We start from the raw sequence: 17,722 nt of genomic DNA, 5'->3' as shown, positions 1-17,722 counted from the left end.
GGCACTCTGTTCCACCATAGGAGTGGAGCTCAACCCTATCACTGTTACCTCATCTCCCATCTTTTTGCCCACATTGCTTGTGTTCTCACCATCTGCCTATATCCAGCTTCTGGACTGGATTTCTGCCCCCTTAATTCCACCTAAACCCTTTGACCTGGGTCATCAGTCATTAATGGGCCACTCTTCCTCCCTCCCAGCCACCATAGACTCCTCCCCACCATGCGTGCTGACTAATGTTTCTGCTTCCATGCATCTGAAACTGGGAATCTTTGTGCCCCACACCCACCAAGAAATCTCCCATGGATCTCTGCTCCCTCAAGCAGAACTTAAGCTTCCTGCTGCTTCCTTCTTTTTTTCATTTTTTTTTTCTTTTTGGTTTTTGGGTCACACACACCTGGCAGCGCTCAGGGGTTACTCCTGGTTCTGTGCTCAGAAATTGCTCCTGGCAGGCACGGGGGAACCATATGGGATGCCAGGATTTGAACCACTGTCCTGCATGCAAGGCAAATGCCTTACTTCCATGCTATCTCTCTGGCCTGCTGCTTTCTTTTGAATATTGCCTCTGATACTGTTGTATCTAATTTTTTTGAAAAAATTTATAATTATTTATGTTTTTAGGTCACACCTGGCAGTGCTCAGGGGATACTCCCAGTTCTGAGTTCAGGGATACTGTTGGTAGTGGTTGGAGTGAGGCACATGGGATGCTGGGGATTGAACACCAAAAGGCCACATGTAAGGCAAGCACCCTCTCTGCTGTGCTACCGCTCCAGCCCTTGCAGTGTCCCCTCATAAAGAGTTCATTGATACCCTGAAATTGGGAGTTGGGAAGCAGTTGTCCTCAAGGACTCACTCTGCACAGCACTTCCTCCCCCCGCCCCCCCCCAAAATGCTTCTGATGAGTTATCCTCCTCTGCCCCCACCCATATCACACCCTGGGTCTCTCTCCCACATCCTGACTTCAGCCCTGACCTCAACTTCCTACTTATTTATATTCATTCAGTTTATAATTTACATATGATTTGGGGGGACCCTGACTTGCCAGCTCTTGGGAAAGCCACAGGGTGCAGGGATCAGACCCAGGTCTCCCATATGTGTCTCTAGTCCAGCCCTTTGTATCCATCTGCCTCCTGAGTCAGACCCTCTTTCAGCATGTGTCCATGTTGCTTCCATTTGGCAGTCACCACCGAATGAAAGTGGGTCTCTCATTTGCATGCTGGACTTAACTGCCTCCTCTCTCTTAGGCTCCACCTTGCATGGGACTAAGGTAGAGATCTCTTCCTTCACTTGAGATCTCTTGTCCCAGGTATTGCATTTCCCTTGTCACCTAGCCAGGCCCTCTTTATCTATCAGGCTCTTGATCTCAGTCTTTTCTACCCATAGTTCTCGCGATCTCTTGATCTCAGTCTACTCCACCCATAGTCCACCCTTAGTCAGTTCTCCTGTGGACATTGCTTCCACAGTCTGTTTACCTACCTATAGAATTAAAGTCAGTGTAGAAACAAACAAACAAAACCCCTGAGTGAGAGAATAATAGACAGACAAAAAAAATGATGGGGTGGGGAGTGCAGTTAAGACAGAGACATTGTCACTATGACAGTGATAGTTGGAAACGATCACTCTGGACAAGGAAGTCACGTGATATGCATGATACTCCTTCAATAACAGGTTTGCAAGCCACAGTGCTCAAAAGGAGGAAGAGGGTGAGAGGGAAGGGGAGGGAGAAAGAGGATGGAAGAGAGAGAGACAGAGAGGGAGAGGGAGGGGCTGGGGGAAGGAGAGGAAGAACTACCTGCCAAAGAGAATAGAGGTAGGCTGGTGGGGCAGAGGCTGGATGGTAAGGATAAGTAGGGCAATGATGTCAGGAAATGAATACCAATGAAGGTATGGGTAATGGGATATTGTAAGACTGAAACAAAATGATCAATTTTTTTTTAACTCTCTCAGGGTGATTTAATAAAACAAAAAAAAGTTAACGCGGAGTTAGATCCTGACAATTTTTATCTTTTGCTGGGTTGTGGATTTTGAGCCCTAGCCATTGATGCTTAGGGGCTTATTGCTGGCTCTGTGCTCAGGGATCACTCCTGGAATAAGTCAAGGATGGGGGTTAGTGTTTGTGAGGTAACCAATGGGACTTAGGGTACCATGTGCAATGCCAGAGATTTGAATTTGGGTTGGCTCCGAGTGAGGCAAAGTGTCTTCCTCCCTGTACCATCTCTTTGACCCAATTTCTGTCTTTTAATTTGAATCTTAATCCACCAGCATTTAATTAACGTTTAGTGTAATGATCTGATTTAGGGATATTATCCTAGTAATTTTTTCCCGGTGTCTTTCCCAATTTCTTTTGGCTTAGCAAACTATTTCTAAGAAATTATTTTGATTTGCCTATTTGATGGCTTTGTTATATTTCCTCACATTTGAAACCAAAAATAAAAATACAAAAAAAAATACAAAAAAAACCCCTAAAAGCCTGCTCCAAGGAATTACAATGTATGGCCTCAACTTTTTGTTAATTTTAGTTTGGAGAGACATTGATCTGTTCCCAGCTTAGGGGTCACTCCTGGTGGTCTTGGGGAACTAAAGGGGTGCCTGGGAACAAAGTTGGGTGGGTAGTATCCATGCCAGAGATAGAACCTGGGCCATTAGGACAGCCTTACCTACCAGGCTATTTGCTCTGGTGATATCCTCAGACAGGTATCATCAGCCTTTCACACTAATCATAAAATGTTTTGTCTGCTAGTGTCTGGCCCAAACCTTCTCAGGGACTGAGTGTCTACTTAGATGAGGCTAAGTCCCTCTTCTCTCTCTGCTTACTACAACTGGCCACTAAGTTCATACTGGAATCTTCAGGACTCGGCTCAGTGCTGAATGCTCAATTTCATGACAGCAACTTTTTTTTTTTTTTTTTTTTAGTTTTTGAGTCACACGCAGTGGCGCTCAGGGATTACTCCTGGCTCTGCACTCAGAAGTCGCTCCTGGCAGGCTCGGGGGACCATATGGGATAGCGAGATTCAAACCACTGTCTGTCCTGGATCGGCTGCCTGCAAGGCAAATGCCCTATTGCTGTGCTGTCTCTCTGGCTCCAGACAGCAGAATTAAAAGGGCCCTCACGTTGGCAGGAGACAAACAGATTTCCTGATTCTGTTCTCCAGGGGATGGGAATGATGTGCTCCAAGGTTCGGGAGTGGGCAGGACAGTGGCTGGGGGAGGGATGCAGCGGAGGCGAGCACAGGAAAATAAGAACTAGCTCGGATTTTCTGAGAGCAGCAGCCAGCATTTATACAGCATTTAATACGGGCCTGGCGCTCCACTGCTCTGCACTGTGCATTTGCTCTTATGTAACTGCAGCCCCTGGAGTTATTCTTGTCTCATTTCTAAGCAAAGGGTCCATGCTCCCTGGAGTCAGCCCACCGATTCTCGGTGGCCCCCAGGGCTCCACATTCAACTTCAGCCTCCAGCACTGGTGACACAGAAAGGGAGGCAGCCAGAAGTGGAACTAGATTAGTCCCAGGAACTGGCCTTTGATAATGGCCTGGAAGCTGTGGATGGAGAGCATGCATGGGATTGGATCTTAATTATTGGGGGGGGGGGGGCGCGGGCAGTGGAAATACAACTGAAGTTTTGGATCGAGTTAGGATACAGAAAAGAAATCCAAGGGCCGGGCGGTGGCGCTGGAGGTAAGGTGCCTGCTTTGCCTGCGCTAGCCTAGGACGGACCTCGGTTCGATCCCCCGGCATCCCATATGGTCCCCCAAGAAGCCAGGAGCAACTTCTGAGCGCATAGCCAGGAGTAACCCCTGAGCTTTACAGAAAAAAAAAAAAAAAGAAATCCTGATTTTGGAGGGGGGCACACCTGGCTCAGTGCTTAGGGATTACTCCTAGTAGACTTGGAGGACCAAATAGTATGCCAGGGATAAAACTAGGAGTTGCCATATGACTCATAGGGACCTTCATAGGGGCCTAGTGGAGGGCTGGACCGTGTGAGGGGGAGACAGAAGACTGTTGTGTCTGAGGAAGGGGGGGGCTATGGTAGACACTCTTTGAGAGAGGAAGAACAGATGTATTACTGGAGACCCATGGCAAGAGAAACGACTCCTTCATCTGTCTGGCTCAGTACACACAGCTTAGGGGTGCTGGAATCTTCCCTGGGTTATGGGAATAAGGCTTTGGGGAGAGCATGTGGTGTCAGGGATCAAACCTGAGGGTCCCACGTGCAGATCCATCTCCCCAAGTCCAGGGATACATTTATTGCCTGCGTTTTAGATTTCCATTGTAAAGTGTGAGAAATCTTTCTTCTTCCTTTCTCCAGGGATGCTTAGGGCTTCTGCAAAGCTCTGTGCTCAGGGGTCACCTCTGGCGGTGCTGAGAATCATTTGTGGTGCCAGGGATCAAACCAGGGTTAGCCACATGCAAAGCAGATACCTTACCTGCTCTCCTTTCTCTCCCACCCATAATTATCCCCCCCCCCCCCCCCCCCCCGCTTGAGAAAGAGCTTTGACCTGTTTCCATCCAATCTCCCAAGTATTTGCTCTTTCCCAGTGTTCTGGTCTATTGAAATTAAAAATTGACTTTGAGGGGCTGGAGGTAGGGGGGAGGGCACTTTACTTGCAGGCTGCCTGTCTGGTTTGACCCCCAGCTTTCCAAGCACTACCAGGAGTAATTTCTGAGTACTGAGCCTGGAGTAACCCTCCCTGAGCTCTGCTGGGTGTGGTTAAAAATCCATCCTCTAAAAAAGTTGACATTGAAGAGTCCCCAAAGTAAGCTCATACTCTGAAGTTCCAGATCAGTGTATATGAGGTCTATAGATGCAGTTGGGGTTCATCCAGCATCCCAGAGGCCCCAGTTTCTCTGCATGGACATGTAAACAAAGAACCTGCACTGGGCTGGTTGAATTTGAATTTGAATGGAATTTCTTTCTATTTTTAATTTGTTTCTGTTTTTAGGGTCACATCCAGGGCTGTACTTTCTCCTGGCTCTGCACTGAAGCGTCACTCCTGGAGGGCTTAGGAGACCATAATTGGTCCCAGGGATGAACCTGAGTTGACCATATGCAAGGCAATTGCTCTCTCTGCTGCTTATTGCCCCTGTTTCTTGGGTTTCTGTTTGCCTCAGAGGGCCCATCTCTTAAATTGCATCCAGACTTGTTCATTTTAGTTGAAGCTGGTGACACGAGGTATGATTGGCCTCCTCCTGTGGGATGGACTTGGTCTGAAACCCTTTGAAATCCATTTGCAGCCTGGCTATGTACACTACTGCTGGGGTCACAGAGTGGGTGTGGGTGAGTTTGGGGAGACTGTTCAGTCTGTGCAAGTGGCTGGTCGCAGTGTGGCTTATGACTGGGCACAGAATAGGGACTTGAACCTGTTTGTGTTTGAGATAGTGAGTGTGTGTGTGTGTGTGTGTGTGTGTGTGTGTGTGTGTCTGTGAGTGAGTGATGTTATGCCTTCAGTACTATTTTTTTTTTTTTTTTTTGGTTTTTGGGCCACACCCAGTGACGCTCAGGGGTTACTCCTGGCTATGCGCTCAGAAGTTGCTCCTGGCTTGGGGGACCATATGGGACACCGGGGGATCGAACTGTGGTCCGTCCAAGGCTAGCGCAGGCAAGGCAGGCTTTCAGTACTATTAATAATAAACATCCCAAACCAATTCATTTTATGTTTCCCACTATCCCAGCAGCCATTTAAAGCATTCTTTATTTATTTAATTAATTAAACAAATTTTTTTAGTCATATCCAGAAGTGCTCAGGGATTACTCCTTGCTCTATGCTCTAGGAATTACCATATGGGATTCTGGAGATTGTATCCTAGTCAGCCATGTAGTACCCTGCAGTACCTGTTGTGTGTACTTGGCCCCTAAAAGTAGTCTTTAAAATTAATACCTTTTGGGGTCCTGAGAAATGGCATGAAGGTAGGACATTTGCTTTGCATGCAGAAGGACAGTGGTTCTAATCCCCGCTTCCCAAATGGTCCCCCGAACCTGCCAGGAGCGATTTCTGAGCATAGAGCCAGGAGTGACTCCATAGCACTGCCGGTGTGACTCAAAAACCAAAACAAAATGAAACAAAAAGTATAAAATTAATACCTTTGGTAGAAGCTTGGCACTGCTAGACTGGAAGGAAACTCAAGCTAACTGTGGATTTTCAAGGTTCTTAGCGTTTTTCTGCAACTTTTCTCTCAGCAATTGGCTTGACTAAGATTGGAGAGGAATAGATTTGAAGTCTCTGCAGGAATGGCCTTGTAAGAATGGGGGTGGTGGAGCCCCTCTTTCTTTCCTTTTTATTTCTCTTTTTTGGTTTTTGAGATGGGCACACCCAGCTGTGCTCAAGGGTTACTCTTGTTCTGTGCTCAGGGATCACTGCTGGTGGACTTGGAGGACTATTTGGAATGCTGGGGATTGAACCCAGGTTAGCTGCATGCAAAGCTAGCTTCCTGCCTGATGTATTGGTTTGACCTTCTCCCCTCTTTTCTTAAGAAATCTCTCTGGGGAGGGTCAGGGCTTGTGCTTAAAGAAGCTATTTGTGTCCCACACAGCATGGGGAATTTTGAGGCTGGCTATTCCCAAATCTGAGCCATCACCCGGCTATTTTTGCTGGACTAGGTTTGGCAAAGGCCCTTGGAACTGGTGTGGCACTGGTGTTTGTTGTTTGAGCTCCTGCACTCTTCCCCCGCCTTCCTCTTCCTCCTGTTTCCAGTGGGTATCTGGGGTGTGGGGTGGGCTCTAGGGTGCCTGGCTGAGGTCTGAGAAACTGGTTGAGACACCTGCACTGGAAGCTCGTTCTTCACTCTCTGGCTTTTTTGGATTCTTGCCTGTACTTGCATCCCCTCTGCTGCTTTATAAGAGAAGTCCACTGGGGCCACGTGGTGATGGTTTGGGTTCTTTCTTGGTGTCACTGAGTTTCTCTTGGGGCTGGCCAAAATTTTCTTAGTGGGAACTTCAGGACCCAGTGCCTTGAATATGTAGACCTGAGATGCTCCTTCTGGATAGGATTTGAATGTAAGGTGGCAGCCCTGGCATCCAGGCCTCACAGATCTAGGTGTGTCAGGAGGAGACAGTCCTCTATGCATGGGCTTGCTTCCTGTATCTATATATGCCTATGCCCATGTGTGCCTGTGAGTACGCATGCATGTTTGTGCACCTGTCTGTGTTTGCATGCTTGCCTAAGTATATGTGTGTCTAAATATGTGTGTATCTGTAAGTACACATGGGCACATCTGTTTGCATGCATTTGCATGCTTGTGCTCACTTGACACATGCATGAAAATATGCAAACGTAAATCACATGTGTGCTTATATGCACAAGCACACCTGTGTCAATGTGAATTTCCATGTGAGTTTTCCATGTTTCCATGTATATGTTTCCATGTGAGTATACATGCATGGGTGACAGAATTTGTATGAGGACATATGTATACAGACATGTGGGCTGTGTTTTTCATGTAAACATTCACATGTACCCACATTTTTGCATGTGTGTGTTGTGGGGCTGGACAGGTACATGTATACAGAGAACTCAGACTCCAGAGAGTCTTCTACTGGAGGCGGCTTCTGTCCTACAGCCATCAGAGGGATGTCAATGAATCCACTTTAGGGAGAGTGAGTGGGTTGCACGGGCGGCGAAATAGGAAATAATGAAAACCATACAAAATGCATTATATCGGGACACGCGTCTGCAGTAGACCTGAGACAATTTTACTTTTCAAGCTGGTGACATGTAAGCACGTCTCTGGTATGTATGGTATTTCTGCACTAATAAAAGGCAGAGAATCTTAGGAGAAACAACACAATGGTACCAGGTCCTAGAATATACATATCAAAAAACTAGCCAATACAGGTGAAAAGAATCCCGAGCTAACAAGGTAGGAAGTAACATGATTCTTATGACAAAGGCAGAAAAACTGATTTGCATTTTCACTGACCACTATGCTTTTAGAAATGCAGATTTATCTGGCCAGGGGCAAAACTAGCAAAGCTTTGGTGCTGAGAATTTCCCTGAGTCATAGACTGTGGCCCAATTTTGACCTGTAGTTTTGCAAGGGAGATAAAGTCAAATGATAGGAAGAGATTTTTGTTTTGTTTTGTTTTGGTTTTTGGTTTTTGGGTCACACCCGGCATTGCTCAGGGGTGACTCCTGGCTGTCTGCTCAGAAATAGCTCCTGGCAGGCACGGGGGACCGTATGGAACACCTGGATTCGAACCAACCACCTTTTGGTCCTGGATCGGCTGCTTGCAAGGCAAATGCCGCTGTGCTATCTCTCTGGGCCCAGGAAGAGATTTTTAATGTCACCACCATGTCAAGTATTTCAGAAATATAGCCAGTAATCCACGTCGGGGGTATGATTAACATCCACCGACGGGCCTGCTGACTAAAAATTTCTTGGGAAAAACATCAGCTCACTGCACCAGGAAAGTCAATAGACACATCTGGTAGGCTAGCTTCCCCAATATGGAGACATCTATGCTGCATGCAGTGACAGTCTCCTGCCCTCTCATCCAGCGGGGAGAGTAGCCCACACACTGCAGGTGTCTTTGGGGTCTCCCCTATTTTTGTATGATTGTATGGTTTGGAGCTTTGACCCAAGCAACACTCAGAAGGTCCAGGGCCCACTCCTAGTTATGACAGTTCAGTCCTCAGATCCATTGTATTGGGGCCACCAGGGCTACTTGGTAGTTCTTGGGGGGACATGGGATGCTGGGGATAAAATTCAGCTCCTGTGAACACAGTGCCTGTACCCCGATCTCTCAGTCCCACTTCCCCTTCTTCATGGTGTTCTCAGTGTGGTTCTCCTGGAGACTTGTTAGCAATACCAGCTCTCAGCATGCCAGGTTTGAATTAGAAACGAGGGAGAAGTGGAGCTTGGAAGCTACACAATAAGCCCCTTCAGGACTTTCCCACATGAATCAGGTTCACAGACCCACATCCCCCACCCCATGTGTCCCTTGATTCCAGCAGCATATTTCTAGTGTTTCTGGTACCCCATCACTGCAGGGATGCAAATCCCAGCTGGATGGTGAAGACTGGGGTTACCTCTGAGCAATCTGCCTTGCAGGTGCAAGTGCCCTGTGGAGATTTTGGGCTTGTCAGAGATGGTTATGGCCCCAATTTCATAGTTGGGGGAAACTGAGTTACAGCACCAATCCCTGTCACATGGGCCGGACAGTTTGCTGGTGGATCTGGGCTCTTAGTCCTGTATCTAGTAGTGTATCTGCTGCCTCTCAGGTCTCTCCAATGGGTTCCCTTTAACTGTGGTGGAAAATTGACTGGGAAGGCCCCATTGTGGTGCTATTGCAGCAGATACTCCTAGGCGTGCCCTTCAGTGTCTCAGCACCTCTGAGAAGTAGGACTCCAAGTCTCTTCAGCCCTTTCCCCTAGGACTTTGTCTCTCTGAAGCACTAGAGGGACTCTTGTGGAGACCTGGGGGTCAGGTCTTGGTGTTGGTGTTATTAAGGTGCTGCTGCTGTTTTGGTGGGTTTAGATGTGTCCTGGGCAACCTCCAGGCTCAGTTGCAGAATTGACCTGACTTCCTTTGGCACTGTGACATCAGTGGCACCCCACTGTAGTTCTTCTTTTAGCGATCTCCAAGTCTCTTGATTTTGTGTATTTGTTTTGACTTTTGGGCTACACCTGACAATGCTCAGGGATTACTCCTGTGTCTACATTCAGGAATCATTCCTGGTAATAATGCTCAGAGGACCATATGTGATGCTGTGATGATAAAACTTGGATCAGCCGTGTGCAAGGCAAGCACCTGACTTGCTAATACTATCAAGCAAACCTGTTGATTTTGTTTGTGTAATTTTAATATACATTTACTAGGCAGCACATGTCCAAGAAAGTGATGGTGTCTCATTATTTAGGGTGGACATTGAGTAGTGTTAGTTTGGGACTCTACCACAGCATTTTTGGGGTCTCAAACAGTGCTCAGGGGTCCTGGGGTTGGTCTGCGGATTCTCAACCAAAGGATGGCTCCAGGATGCAGTACTGGGAATTATTGAAGTGGTGCTGGTAATCTCCAGGGCTGCACTCAGTAGTGTTGGGGATTGAGTCAACCTTGGGCACAACGTGGCCGGTTCTGAACTCCTCTGCTATCTCTTGTCCCTCTCCCAAGGGTTTTACCAGTACCAGAAGTACTGGTAGGTTGTTCACTATCGACCTGCATGGAAATCGTGGGACCCTCTCTCTGTCAGTCCCCAATCTCAGGATAGGTACAGTGCGACCCCATTTCCTCGGACCCCTGAATCACTGAGGTGAGAGTTATGGGTAGGGATATTAGAGTGAAGGCTTAGAGGAGACGATGGTATGGGGAAAGGTTGGGGTCAGGTTGAGCCACAAAGGGAACCACTTATTTAACATCACCAAGGCCTCTTGAATCTCCTGAGTGGGTGAGAGAGAGAGGGAGAGAGAGAGAATTAGGAAGGTTAAGATCTATGTGATGTGATGTGGTGTGTGTGTGTGTGTGTGTGTGTGTATGTGTGTGTGTGTGTGTGTGTGTGTTTATTCATTTGAGCTGGAGTGACCTGACCTCTGCACATTAAAACAATCCCTGCTTCCATGTGGACATGGCCTTCAGAAGTAGGTCTAGACCAGCTCTGAGATGGTGGGGTCTGTGCCCAAAGGAAGGTCCAGAGGAGACTCTCTGATGCACAGAGCTTTTCTGAGAAGGATCCAAGGGACAGACAGACAGAAACTTCCTTCTGAGGGTTGAAGAAGTTGACCCTGGTATAGGTGTTTTTTTGTTTTTTGGGGCCACATCTGTTTGATGCTCAGGGGTTACTCCTGGCTATGCACTCAGAAATTGCCCCTGGCTTAGGGGGACCATATGGAACGCCGGGGGATCGAACCCTGGTTCGTTGTAGGCTAGTGCTGGCAAGGCAGACATCTTACCTCTAGCGCCACCTCTCCAGCTCCAGAATGTCTGAGATGGTCAGTGTAGATTTGCATCTGGATGTAGAAGCCTGTCTGTGTCTCTGTGAGTGTGGTCATTGTTACCATGCTTGTGCTTGAGTGTATCTGTGTGTGCATAAGCGTGTCTGTGCACATTAGCTTGTTGTGGGAATGTCTGCATGTATGAACATACTACTATAGGCCTACCTATGCATAAACATTTATGTAAACATGTCTCTGTGTGTATAATCAAGTGTCTATGTATTTATGTAAGCATGCTGTATGTATAAGAAGACCTATGCCTTGAGGCCGGAGAGTTAGCATGGAGGAAGCGTGTTTGCCTTGCGTGCAGAAGGATGGTGGTTCCAATCCCAGCATCCCATATGGTCCCCCGAGCCTGCCAGGGGCAACTTCTGAGCATAGAGCCAGGAGTAACCCCTGAGCATTGCCAGGTGTGACCCAAAACAAAACAAAACAAACAAACAAAAAGACCTATGCCTATCTAAGCATGCCTGTCTGCAAAAGTATGTCAGTATAAGTATGCCTGTGAATATGTGTATAAACATGTCTGTAAGATGTAGAAGCATTTCTGTCGAAGCATGTTTATGTATCTAAGCATGTTTCACGTGTCTAAGCATGCTCCCGTGTCCATGCCTAGACATGTTTCCATGCATGTGTTTAAGTACTATGTCTTTGCATATCTAAGCATGTCTCCATATGTCTATCTAAACATGACATCTGAGTATCTGTGTCTCTGTCTAAGCATGTCTCCATGTATGTCTGCCTAAGTATGTCTCTGTATGTCTGTGTCTAAGCATGTCTCTTTGTATCTGTCTAAGCATGTCATTCTGTGTGTCTGTATGCTCTCTTGATGCCTGCCTGCACATGCCCATATCAGGCCCGTGTCAGGCTCATCTTATGGCTCCCTGAACGGGGTGAGTGGGGTTCACTTCAGAATAGAAAGTGAGCAACCCTGCATGGCGGCCTCTGCAATTCTCACACATTTCTCAGGGATTAGGCCAGCCATATTTTTAGTAGAAACATATGCTGTTACTCAAATTAATGTTCTTTGTCACACTCAGATGGGAGTGGGAGACAAAGCCTGCCTGGGCCTCTCCTGGCCTGCTCGAGGCCTTCTTTCTTCCTCCGACTTGGAGCCCTGCTGGTACCTTTGCTCTGGAACCCTGAACCTTTAACTGGAAAAAGATGGGGCAGTGGAGCACTTAGGGTACCCTCCCAGAGCCCCATGTGAGAACTCACAGTGATCCTCCTGCCCAAGGGTTGTCCTGGAACTGTATTTCCAGCCTATGGGGTCTTCCAAATGCCTCCCAACTCCAATTGTCCAGCTGCACCTGCAATCAGGAATCAGGTACCCTGTTCTGTACCACTGTATCCCCCACCCATAACTACTCAGCCCCAGGCTGCCCACCACCTTTAGGCTGCCCTCAGGAATGATCCCTGGGCTCCCTTCATTGGTCACATACAGTATCATCTTTCATTGGTCACATACATTATCATCCTATGTGGAGTAAATACAGATTTTCATTCCTGGTCTCTGGCTGCCTGTAACCCACTTTTCTCCATAGCTTTACCTGCTGGACCTGCAGGAGTGAAAATTTAGAGCATCCCTGATTGCAGGGCTGGTAGTAAGCCCTGAGCACAGCTGCTGTGCTAGAGAAACAAGTGTACAGACGTTGGACAGAACTGGTGGGAAGCATATATTAACTTGGAGTGAAGTAACTTCCTCCCTCAAAGCTCTTCCCTTTGCTTCTTTCAAGTTTGTTTTTGCCCTCCCCTCTTCAGTTCTATATAACCCAGTGATAGGGCAAGACATGGTCTTTTATTTGTTTATTTCTTAGAGCTGTGGCCATGTTTGACCAGGTGGGTGGGTGACCTCTGTGAGGAGTGTTTTTCTTCCTGTCCCCAGTGGGAGGGAATGGGAGTGGTGTGGAGTTGGACAACACATACCAGCTCCTCATGGCTCTGTGCTCAGGGGTAACCCTAAAGCTTACACACCACCCCCTTCTCAGGCTGGCAGAGATCAAGTGAGCCAGGATTTTTATTCAGAAACGTAGTAAACTCTAGACTTCCTTTGGTTGCAGGGGAGCAATGCTATGCATTGCCACAAATCTTGTGCTGGGGACCATAAATGAATGGAGTAGTCAGTCTCTTGCACATAAAACTTGGGGTATGCAGAGGTGCTGTCAGGAAAGGGCAAACTAGACTGTGGGCTAGGGTCTGGAGAGATGGCACAAGGGAGTAAGGCATTAAGACATTTGCTTTGCATACAGTCAACCATGGTTTGATTTCTGGCACCCATATTGTTCCCTGAGCCCCATTAACAGTGATCCCTAAGCACAGAGCAAGGAGTAAACCCTAAGCACTGCTGGTTGCCCCAAATCTGTTCCCTCTAAATAGAAATAGTTCTAATCTAAAGTTCTGTGATTTCTGTTTTATTTGGGGGCATCATACCTGGGGATGCTTGGGGATTGCCTACCAGTATTGCTCAGGGTCACAGGTGGTTCAGAGGAGCAAACATGGGTCCCAATTGAGCTAATCTCTGCCTGCCAAATTCTCTGTGGAAGATTGCTCAGTTTCCAGCATATAAAAAAGTTGAAAGAGCATCCTCTCCTCTGGCTTCTTGAACTTTGAGTTACCTCTCCGTATGGAGAAGTCTTGGGCATTGGTAAAAGGTTTCTGAATGTGCAGTCACCAACACTTGGTCATTTAGAACCATCCATGTCACAAACTGCCCGAGTAACATTTTCTGGATGAAAAAGTGCTTGAGTGGATAAAGTTCAAGTTTCCCTGATGTCATAAAACCTTGGGATACAGATTAATTTGTTTTACCTCACACTTATGCATTGTTCTATAAAACTAAGAAGAAAGGAAAAAAGAAAGGATGAGGGCCAGGGGCCAAGTGGTTTCAGATGCATTGATGGAGAAAAAAGAACAGAACTAAATATCCGAGACATAGTCAATGACAATAGAATCAAGAGACCTAAACTTTAACAATCTAAACTTAACAGGGCCTGTTATACTGGCAGGAGAGGGGGCCAAGGATGATGATATAGGATTCCACTCATTAGTGGAAGGAGGTTGACACTGGTGGTGGTGATGGCCCTGATTCACTATATATCTGAAATTTAGCTACAAAGGACCTTGTAGATCACAATTGTTTCAATAAAATAAAAAATTAAAAAAAGATGTCTCAATGTGCTACTTTATGAGCACCCAAATTCTCCTTCTTGAGTTGCCTTCTTGCCACGCTTCCTGTACACCCTTCTCTGTCTATGGGATCTCAAGTATGCATCCAGCTGGTCCCTTCTGTGGAACATTTGTACTGTGCCTTGGATTTTCTTGGGACTGATCTCCATCTCTTCTTACGCAGGATGAACTCACAGCTGTGAATGTAAAGCAAGGTTTCAACAACCAGCCTGCCTTCACAGGAGACGAGCACGGCTCAGCCCGAAACATTGTCATCAATCCGTCTAAGGTACTGCTCCTTCCATCATTGTCTAGGGCAGTTCCTGGTGAAGAGTGGGGGGCCAAGTCCTTCCAAGCAAGGACCCTGACCCTGATTCCTACATCTGTTCTGCCTCAGTGGGGGATACTCCTGTTGCCTTGGACCATTGTGTTTGCCGTGTGTGTGTGTATGTGTGTGTGTGTGTGTGTGTGTGTGTGTATTGCAATGTTAGGTATTGATCCTGGGCCTCCTTGTACATGGAGTATGCATGCCAGCCCTGTACACTCTCTCCCTGGCCTCTCATTTTTCTTCTAGAGACTCATGTGGCCTTGCATCAGGACCCTCAGGGTGTATGTGTTTATCATCCTGCACCTGGCATATTTTTTGTTAAAAAAAAAAAACTTTTATGGGCCCGGAGAGATAGCACAGTGGCGTTTGCCTTGCAAGCAGCCAATCCAGGGCCAAAGGTGGTTGGTTCGAATCCCGGTGTCCCATATGGTCCCCCGTGCCTGCCAGGAGCTATTGCTGAGCAGACAGCCAGGAGTAACCCCTGAGCACCGCCGGGTGTGGCCCAAAAACTTAAAAAAAAAAAAAAACAACAACCCCCCCCCCCCACAAAAAACCTTTTATTTGGGCCGGAGAGATAGCATGGATGTAGGGTGTTTGCCTTGCATGCAGAAGGATGGTGGCTCGAATCCCAGCATCCCATCCCATATAGTCCCCCGAGCCTGCCAAGAGAAATTTCTGAGCTTAGAGCCAGGAGTAACCCCTGAGCACTCCTGGGTGTAACCCCAAAACAAAACAAAACAAAAAAGTTTATTTAAGGGCCACAGTGATAGTCCAGTGGGTAAGGATCTCACCTTGCATGGAGCTTCACCTGGGTTCAATCCTCAGTATCCTATATGGTCCTTCTGACCCCACAGGAGTGATTCATTCTTTTTTGGTTTTGGTTTTTGGATCACACCCGGCAGTGCTCAGGGGTTACTCCTGGCTCTATGCTCAGAAATTGTTCCTGGCAGGCTCGGGGGACCATATGGGATGCCAGGATTTGAACCACTGTCCTTCTGCATGCAAGGCAAATGCCTTACCTCCATGCTATCTCTCAGGCCCCTCTTTTTTTTTTTAATCTTTTATTTGAAGACAAAGATGCAAAGAAAGGACAAGGTGAAGTTACAGTGGGAAGAGAATAAACAGAATTCTCAAAAATCCCCTTCTAATACTTTGATTTTGAATTTTCAACCAAAAAAAAAAACCTTTAAGAAAAATAAAACAAAACACATGCACATTTACTTTGTCCCTCAAGTTCCCAGATTGTAGTACACTACAACATTTCTTAGCAGTACCCAAAGCGATCTAAAACCACAAAATCTATGTAAGTCCTTTGACATCAAAGGCTATAGCATTATTGACACAGTTGATTATACTACATCATTTCATCAAGGATGAGTCAAAGGAACACAGCAAAGACGTTGTTAGTGTGACAATTGTTTGCATAGGCCCAGCAAAATAAAGGGAACATAGGAAGGAAAAGCCTTGGCCTAAATAAGGAGACCTTACCCTGAAGCTTTCGGCACAAGACCAACTCTAGGCTCCAGGCATACCAGGCTGTCCAACCCAAGTCATTGTCTGTAGTGCCAATACACTATTATTCTTCACACAGTCAATGTTGCTGGTGTCATATTTCTGCAGCCAAGGATCCTAGAATATGTCCATATCCCACAGCAAAGTCAGGATGATGCGGAGCACCTTCCAATTTCACTCATAATTAGAGAGTGATGCAGAGTGCTCAGTCCTGAAAGCAGGTCGTTGTTGTTGTTAAGTCCTCTGGGTGTTAAAAGGAAGTCTCTGTTGAATAAGTCTATTGCAGAGCAGTGGTAGGGTCTTCCATGGTAGAGGATTGCTTTCACATGATGCAGTATGCAACCATGGTTGTTCTGTAGATGGCATCCCTGGTTCAGGGTTAAATGGACAATGCCCGTTCTTCTGAGGTCTGAGCCAGGTCTTTATGACAATGTTCAGAATGTAAGGTCTCACTGCATTACAAGATTTGTGTGTTCCATCTCTATTAGATAAGAAAGTGCTTGTATATAATGTCCCATTTTAATGGGTCTCAGGCCCCTCTTTTTTAAATATAAAATCTTTATTTAAGCACCATGATTATAAGCATGATTGTACTTGGATTTCGGTTATAAACTAAACAACCCCCTTTATCAGTGCAACATTCCCACCACCAATGCCCCCCTTCCCAACCCCTCCCTGTATTCGAGATAGACATTCTGCTTCTCTTACTCATTAAGATTGTCATGATATGGGGCCGGGCGGTGGCGCTAGAGGTAAGGTGCCTGCCTTGCCTGCGCTAGCCTTGGACGGACCGCGGTTCGATCCCCCGGTGTCCCATATGGTCCCCCAAGCCAGGAGCAACTTCTGAGTGCATAGCCAGAAGTAACCCCTGAGCGTTACCAGGTGTGGCCCAAAAACCAAAAAAAAAAAAAAAAAAAAAAAAAAAGATTGTCATGATATAGGCCCAGAGAGATAGCACAGCGGCGGTCGCCTTGCAAGCAGCCGATCCAGGACCAAAGGTGGTTGGTTCGAATCCCGGTGTCCCATATGGTCCCTCATGCCTGCCAGGAGCTATTTCTGAGCAGACAGCCAGGAGTAACCCCTGAGCACCGCCGGGTGTGACCCAAAAAAAAAGATTGTCATGATGGTTGTTAGTATAGTTATTTACCTAACCTCACTCACCATGCTTTGTGGTGTTATATCATGGGCCATTCCTTCTAGCCCTCATCTTTATTGTCTCTGGGCATTATTACAATAATGTCCTTAATTTTTCTTAAAGCCCATAAATGAGTGAGACTATTCTGTGTCTATCTCTCTCCCTCTGACTTATTTCACTCAGCATATTAGATTCCATGTGCATCTACATATAGGAAAATTTCATGACTTCACACAGGAGTGATTCTTCAGCACACAATTAGGAGTAAGTTCCAAGCACTGTTGGTTGTGACCCCTCAAAACTATTTACTTTTGGAACTGGAGAGATAGCATGGAGGTAAGGCATTTGCCTTTCATGCAGAAGGTTGGTGGTTTGAATCCTGGCATCCCATATGGTCCCCTGAGCCTGCCAGAAGTGATTTCTGAGCATAAATCCAGGAGTAACCCCTTTGCTGCTGGCTGTGGCCCCCCCAAAAAAAAACCAAACCAAACCAAAACAAAACAAAACAAAATATTTACTTTTACTTTTGTTTTGGGGCATTGGGGCCATATCCAGTGGTGCTCAGGGATTATTCCTTGTAGTCTTGGGACCACACACAACACTGAGGATTGAAATGGATTTGGTATCGCTTCTCGGCCTTTTGGCCAAGATCAAGTGAAAT

General features: G+C 46.7%; 1 protein-coding gene across 1 annotated transcript in view; it reads left to right on the top strand.

The window, feature by feature from the left end:
• MED12L (mediator complex subunit 12L) overlaps positions 1-17,722 on the top strand; it is a 294,127-nt gene that overhangs the window by 18,005 nt on the left and 258,400 nt on the right. Inside the window, 1 exon segment of the mRNA XM_049785377.1 lies at positions 14,271-14,375. Coding sequence (XP_049641334.1) covers positions 14,271-14,375 — 105 coding nt within the window.

Source organism: Suncus etruscus, chromosome 13 (genome assembly GCF_024139225.1).
Source record: "Suncus etruscus isolate mSunEtr1 chromosome 13, mSunEtr1.pri.cur, whole genome shotgun sequence".
In the NCBI taxonomy this organism is placed as follows: Eukaryota; Metazoa; Chordata; class Mammalia; order Eulipotyphla; family Soricidae; genus Suncus; species Suncus etruscus.
This window is presented reverse-complemented; position numbering and strand designations above follow the sequence as displayed.